Source organism: Manis pentadactyla, chromosome 16 (assembly GCF_030020395.1).
Source record: "Manis pentadactyla isolate mManPen7 chromosome 16, mManPen7.hap1, whole genome shotgun sequence".
Lineage (NCBI taxonomy): Eukaryota > Metazoa > Chordata > Mammalia > Pholidota > Manidae > Manis > Manis pentadactyla.
Genome location: NC_080034.1, coordinates 48,651,069 through 48,658,613, shown reverse-complemented (window position 1 = coordinate 48,658,613; position 7,545 = coordinate 48,651,069). Strand labels below are relative to the sequence as shown.

General features: G+C 43.6%; 1 protein-coding gene across 1 annotated transcript; it reads right to left on the bottom strand.

Annotated features, from left to right (window-relative positions):
• Nucleotides 1-3,947: 3,947 nt before the first annotated feature.
• LOC130681253 (ERV-BabFcenv provirus ancestral Env polyprotein-like) lies at nucleotides 3,948-5,246 on the bottom strand. Its single transcript, XM_057493885.1, has one exon. It carries the CDS (start codon nucleotides 5,244-5,246, stop codon nucleotides 3,948-3,950), a length of 1,299 nt encoding a protein of 432 aa, XP_057349868.1.
• Nucleotides 5,247-7,545: the final 2,299 nt, after the last annotated feature.

Genomic DNA, 7,545 nt, shown 5'->3' with positions numbered 1-7,545 from the left:
GTAGACATGGCTTCCCTCTGGCTAGCCTAAATGCCAGGGTAGGGTTTGCTGGTTTGCGAGTCAGGTGGTGCTTGCCAGAAGAAGGTTGCAGTAGGCTGCATATCACAGAGGAGTTCCTTTGAACTGTGTAACCAGCCAGGGAGCTGGAATGCCTGTAGATCGAGAAACTTTCCAACCTGTTGGGAAGAATGCACCCAGACAATTTTGTCTGCCTGTACTTTCTCCTGAACAGTAAGCTCTGTGCAATCCTTGCCCCTTTAGCATCACTCTTGCTGTTAGGAAGTCTCTCAGACTGCCCACCTTTATTTTGTGTCAGAGCAACCAGATATGGATCCCTGCTTTCCACTGAGATTCCAGTCTCTCCAGGTATTCTGCCTGTCTTAGCTCTCCAAACCCCTAATCATGAGAGTACCATGAATGCACCATGAGATGTCAGTTTGTGCTCCTAGAGCAAATCTCCGGAGTTAGGTATTCAGTAGTTCCACTTCCTTCTTGCTCCATTTATCTTCCTCCCACTGGTGAGCTGGTGTAGAGGAAGGGCTTGGGTCCATCTGGGCCATGGCTTTGGTATGTTACCCTGTTCCATGTGATTGATTCTTTTCTCCAGGTTTATGCAGTTTGACAGCCCTCTTTCCTGTTGCTCTTTCAAGATTAGTCATATTAATTATGTTTTCATATTATATGTGGTTTTAGGAGGAAGGCTCTGTCTCACCTCTCATGCCACCATCTTTAATCCCATTAATTGACAATATATGTGTGGGTTTATATCTGGGCTCTCTATTCCATTCCATTAATATATGGATCTTTTCTTATGCCAGTACCACGCTGTTTTGATTACTGTAACTTTGTAGTAGAGCTTGAAGTTAGGGAGCATAATACCACAAGCTTTGTTCTTTCTCAGGATTGCTTTTGCTATTTGGGTTGTTTTTTTGTGGTTCCATATGAATTTTAGCATTATTTTTTCTAGTTTATTAAAAAATTTCATTGGTATTTTGGTAGGCATTGCAATCAATGTGTAAACTGCTTTGGGCAGGATGGCCATTTTGATAATATTAATTCTTCCTATCCATGAACACAGGACAGACTTCCATTTATTGGTGTTTTCTTTAATTTCTCTCATGAGTGTCTCATAGTTTTCAAAGTAGAAGTCTTTCACCTCCTTGGCTAGGTTTATTCCTAAGTATCTGTTTCATTTTTATGCAATTGTAAATGGAACTGTTTACTGATTTCTCTTTCAGCTAGTTCATTATTAGTACATAGGAATGTGACAGATTTCTGTGTATTAATTTTGTATCCTGAAACTTTGCTGAGTCCTGAGACTGAGTTACTAGTTCTAATAGTTTTTTGGTGGAGTCTTTAGGGTTTTCTATATATAGTATCATGTCATCTGAAAATAGTGACAGTTTTACTACTTCCTTATGAATTTGGATGCCTTTCATCCTTTTGACTACCTGATTGCTGTGTCCAGGACTTACAGTACTATGATGAATAAAAGTGATGACTGGATATCCTTGTCTTGATCTTATAGGAAATGGTTATTCTTGATCTTAGAGGAAAATGCTTTCAGGTGTTGCCTTTGAGCATTATGTCAGTTCTGGGTTTGTTGAATATGGCCTTTATTATGTTGATATATGTCCTCTAGAACTATTTTGTTGAAAGTTTTTATTCTGAATGGGTGTTAAATTTTGTCAAATGCTTTTGCAGCATCTATGAGATGATCATATGGTTTTTATCCTTCCTTTAGGTAATGTGGTATATGATATTGAATGATTTATGAATATTGTACCATCCTTGCATCCCTGGAACAAATCCCATTTGGTTGTGATGGATTATCCTTTTGATGTATTTTTGAATTTGGTTTGCTAATATATTTTTGGGGATTTTCCCATCTATGTTAATCAGGGATATTGGTTTATAATTTTCTTCTTTTTGTAGTGTCTTTGGTTTTGTTATTAGAGTGATGCTGGCCTCATATAATGAGTTTGGAAGTATTCCCTCCTCTTCTACTCTTTGGAATACTTTAAGAAGGATGAATATTAGCCCTTCTTCAAATGTTTAGTAGAATTCAGCTGTGAAGCCATCTGGTCCTGGACGTTTGTTTGTTGAGGTGTTTTGCCTACCAATTCAATTTCATTACTGGTAATTGGTCTGTTCAGATTTTCTGCTTCTTCCTAGGTCAGTCTTGGAAGGTAGTTTTCTAGGAACTTGCCCATTTCTTCTAAGTTGTCCCATTTATTAGTATATAATTTTTTACATAATTCTCTAGTAACTCTTTGCATTTCTGTGTTGTCAGTTTTAACTATTCCTGTCTCATTTCTGATCTTGCTTATTTCTGTCCTCTCTCTTTTTCCTTGATAAGTCTGGCTAGAAGTTTATCTATTTTGTTTACCTTCTCAAAGAAGCAGCTCTTGATTTCATTAATTTTTTTCTATTATTTTATTCTCTCCAATTTGTTTATTTCTGCTCTGTTCTTTATTATGTCCCTACTTCTACTAACTTTGAGATTCATTTGTTCTTCTATTTCTCATTTCTTTTGTTATGAATTTAGACTGTTTATTTGGGATTGCTTTTGTTTCTTGATGTAGGCCTGTATTGCTATGTACTTTCATCTTAGAACCACTTTTGTGGCATCCCACATATTTTGAACTGTTGTATTTTTGTTTTTATTTGTCTCCATGTATTTCTTGATTTCTTCTTTGATTCATTGATTATTTAGAAGCACGTTTTTTAGCTTCCATGTGTTTTTGGAATTTTGTTTTCATGTAATTTATTTCTAGTTTCATAGCATTGTGACCTGAAAAGAAACTTGATACAATTTCAATCTTTTTGAATGTATTGAGGCTCCTTTTGTGTCCTAATATCTAATCTATTCTGGAGAATGTTGCATGTGTATTTAAGAAAAATATGTATCCTACTGCTTCTGGGTGGAATGTTCTGTATATATCTATTAAGTCCATCTGATCTAATGTGTTATTCAATGCCTCTGTTTACTTGTTTGTTTTCTGTCTGGTTGATCAATCTATTGATGTAAATGGTGTGTTAAAGTCTCCTAATATGATTGAGTGCAGTCTACTTCACTGTTTAGTTCTGTTAGTATTTGTTTTACAAATGTAGATGCTCCTATGTTGGACACTTAGATATTTCTAGTGGTTATATCCTCTTGTTGAACTGATCCCTTTATCATTATGTAATGTCCTTCTTCATCTCTTGTTACTTTTTCTGTTTTGATGTCTGTTTTGCCTGATGTAGGTATTGCTATTCCTGCTTTTTCCACCCTATTATTTGAATGAAATAGCTTTTCCATCCTTTCACTTTCAGTCTGTGTACATCTTTAGCTCTAACATGAGTCTTTTGTAGTCAGCATACAGATGGCTCTTGTTTCTTTATCCATCTGCCACCCTATGTCTTTTGATTGGTGCATTTAGTCCATTTACATTTAAGGAAGTTATTGATAGTGTAAGATAAATTCTAACTGAAATGAGCAGGTGACGAGAGGCAACAAAGGGCCAGGCAGTTTATTTGAGTGCAATCCTGGGTAAGGTTCACCAGTTTGCACAGACACAGGCCAGAGAAGTCACGCCCAACCAGACAGGCAGAGAGCTTTTATAAGCACAGGGAAGGGAGGGGGAAGTGGGCCATGCCAGGGGTGTGTGGGGAATTTTTATTGGCTCAGGGTCGGGCAATGGGCAGCCAGAGGTCTCCTCCTTCCAGATGAAGGGGGTCTGCATCTGAGGTTTGTTGTCATGTCATGGGACTGGAATCCAGAAAGAGCTGTCCATTCCTTCATTATATGGCACAGAGCTATTTGGTGTTGTCTTTGTTCCGCTTGCACTGCCCTCGTTTTCCTCCCTCTGGTACCTCCAAGCTTACATTCCAGCCCTTTGGTCATAATGGGCGATGACTCAATCTGGCTACCTCTGGCTGACAAGGAACATCGTGGTGGGGGTTTAAGGCTGGTTGACGGCTGGAAGAAGCTTAGTCGGGAGGGGCGAGTACTTGTGCAGCAACAGTTGATTGACTTTTATGTGTGATATTTCCACTATGTGCTGTTGAAGGAACCTGAAAACACATGGGCCAATAAGGAGTATAAAACAGATTGCTGCAACAGGGCCCAGGAGAGGCACCAACCAGGCCATAGTAGGGGATTGAAACCAGCTGTACGGATTACTATCTGATATGCTGGTTCCCTGGAGTTTCTTTTTTAGTTCTTCTAGTTTTTGAACATTTTGCTCCACGAGTCCCAACTCATTGATACAGTAACATTGTTCCCAGAGGAATAGACAGGTCTCTCCCTTCTCTGTAGTAAGGAGGTCTAAAGCCCAGTGGTTTTGGAGAGTTACCTGGGGCAAGGAGGTGACTTGCCTCTGGAGGGATGCCAGAGAGGCTGCAGATGCCTGGACGGCTGCCTCAAGCTGCCATTCCAGTTTTTCTAGGGCCATAATACTGAAATCCAGGGCACCGGCACTCACTCCCATGGCCAGAATGGAGGTAGTGAGGGAGATCCCTGCCACTAAAGGCAGGAGGACTGCTCTCTTGTGATGGGAATCCAAGGCCCAGGAGTTGGCAAACTCAGCTCCCCCATACAGAGTCAGCCTAGGGACTAGGGTGACTGGCAGGTGAGAAGCGTTTGCCAAGTTGGTTTTGTATAAGGTCCCATTGCACCACAGGAAGGTGCCTGGCAGGGAGCAGAGAAGGGAAGGCTGCTTATAATGATGTCTCAAGGTCACATTTGCTTCAGGTGTCTCAAATAGTGGTACCTCCCTGATAAGTTTGGGCTTTGAGGGAGGGTCTGGAGGACAAGGTAGGTTCTTTCTTGTCAGTGCCTGAATTGCTACCACAGGGGCTTCTATAAGGGAAGTGCAGAAGAAGCACTGAGTCAAGGAAATATTGGGGAGGGTGTGCTGGAATAAATCAAGCCCCTCCTGTAGGAGATTTAAACAAGAAAAGGGAAGGGTCCTAGCGTTTTGTTGTATGTGAGACTGTAGGTGGGTTTCCTGGGTTTTAATGGCCTGTTGCACTTCTTCAAGATGTTCAGGGGTGTTTACTTCCAGGTATTGGCGAATCGTGATGGTCTGGCAGGGGTATGCTTGAAAATTACTTAAGTAGACACCCCCTGTAATGCCCTCCTTCCAGCGATTATGTAAGGGGTCCTTGATTGTCAAATACCTCTTTGCCTGGGGTGCCCAGCATTGAAAAGTAAGCATATGGCGGCTATCGCCCTGACAGCCCTCTACTATCCAGTTCATGACACAGGAGGCCCAGGGCCACCCAAAATTTTCCTTGACTCACTGTGTTTTGCACTTTCCTGTTTGTGGAAAGGTGAAGCAGAGGGCCATGTGGGTAGGTGTCTTCCCATCAGGGCACCAAACGTGGTTAAGAGGGAGGGCAGTTATGGACTGGCAAGTTAACCTCACAGAAGGCTGTCCCAATCATCTCCTCCAACTGCCCATTTTTTATGGTGTATTTTTGGGTGGCTTCAAATCAATACCTGATGGGAGGAGGTGAGGCTACTCTACTATGTAGGGGGAGGAGGAGGAGGAGGAGCCCATCAGAGTTGGATCCGTAGAGGTCTAACTTGTTCCGTTTGCCAAACATTATCAGAGGGAGGGGCTCTTTTTAGTTGGGAAATATGGTACCACCAGGGTGTCCCGATAGTTTGGCAGCACTGGGGGTTGTGAGGATTACAGTGTGTGGTCTTGTCCAGCAAGGCTGGAGTGATGGTGGCTGGAGTTCTCTTAGAAGTACCTCATCACCTGACTGAAGGATCGCTGCATCTCCTGTGTTGTTGGATGACGTAGGTTGGGGTAGGAGCTGGTCTGTGTGTTCCATGAGAAGATGTCTCAACTGAAAAGTAAGGAAGGTAGGAGGCCAAAGGAGGAGAGATAGCGGGTAGGCCTGTGCTCAGTAAGAAGGGCCTGCCATACATTAGCTCAAATGCACTTAGTCCTGCCAGTCCCAGAGGGGCAGTACACAGCTGAGCAAGAGAAATAGGGAGAAAATCGGGCTATGAGAGCTTTACCTCCAGAGATAGCTTAGTTAGTTGGTCCTTTTAGGAGACCATTAGCTCTTTCAACTTTACCCAATGATTGGGGGTGATAGGGTATATGGAGGTTCCAGGTGATATTGAGAGCCTCGGCTGTTGGCTGAGTGACCTGGGAGATGAAGGCAGGTCCGTTATCAGATTGGAGTGAAGTGGGGAGCCCGAAACGAGGAACGATGTGTTTCACCAGCACCTGTGCCACCACTGATGCAGTCTCTCGGTAGGTGGGGAAGGCCTCGATCCACCCTGAAAAGGTATCAACCAGAGCTAGTAAATACCAGAGCTTTCTTTACCTAGGCATGTGGGTGAAATCAACCTACCAGTTCTGTCCGGGGATTGTTCCCTCATCTGGTGGAGGGCCATCTGGGTTTTCAGAGCACCTTGAGATGAGATGCAATGACAAGTAGTGCAGGTCTGGTGCACCTGATCTATTGCCTTGTGGAGACTATAAGGGGCAAATATGGGGGAGAGAACCCCATGCATGGCTTCCTGCCCAATGTGTAGAATCAATTTTGGATATGATATCTCGGCCTTGGGCTTGGGAGAGGGCAATTCGTCCCCCAAGGTATATCTACCCCTGATCTCTCAACATCCGCCTTGATGTAGAAGCAGTCACTATTTATCATTGCGGTACTGGGGCAATAGTGAGGGGGGAAGAAACAGCGCAGAGGGTTGGCTAGACCCAAATGTTAACTGTTGGGCCATGGCATCTGCCAGTGCATTACCCCTGGTTGCTGGATCATTTCCAGTCTGATGTCCCTCCTTGGGGTCCTGTCGGGCCTGTAGCAGGCAGCTGATAGCCCTGCCATTGATGATTGGGTTTCCCTTAGTGGTAAGGAAGCCCCTTTCCTTCCAAATTGTAGCATGCTTGTGTGTAATTAGAAAGGCATATTTAGAGTCAGTATAAATTGTGGCCCTCTTCCCAGCTGCCAGCTGTAATGTGCCAGTAAGAGCTACTAATTCGACTTTCTGGGAGGTGGTCCCAGATGGGAGTAGGTTTGCTTCTATCACCTGCAACAGAGTTACCACTGCATACGCTGCCCTTCATACCCTGTCACTTTCTTTCACCGAGCTGCCGTCCACCAAAAATGTCAAGTCAGGGTCCTCGAGGGGCACATCTTGTAGGCCTTCTCTAGGTTTTCTAAGAGCCTTGACAATCTCTACACAGAAATGAGTGGGCTGATCTGCTTGATTGCTGATGGGAAGCAAGGAGACTAGGTTAAGGGGTGGAAAAACTTGTAGGGTTACCTGTGGACGTTCAATGAACAGAAGATGGAATTCTTGTACTCTTGAAGGAATCAAGGAGGCCAGGGATTTATGACTAAAAAGATCTTGTAACCAGTGTGTGGAATACACAGCGATGGGCTGTTGGAGAGTTAATTTCAGGGCTTCTCGGGCCAGACTTCCTGCAGCTGCCAGGGCTTGGAGGCAAGGCTGCCACCCCCTGGTGGTGGTATCTAACTGTTTGGAGAGAAAGGCAATGGGACAGTACCCCAGCCCTACTG

Coding starts and splice junctions, on each gene's coding strand:
- LOC130681253 (XM_057493885.1), bottom strand. CDS start 5,246: ATGAACTGGATAGTAGAGGGCTGTCAGGGCGATAGCCGCCATATGCTT.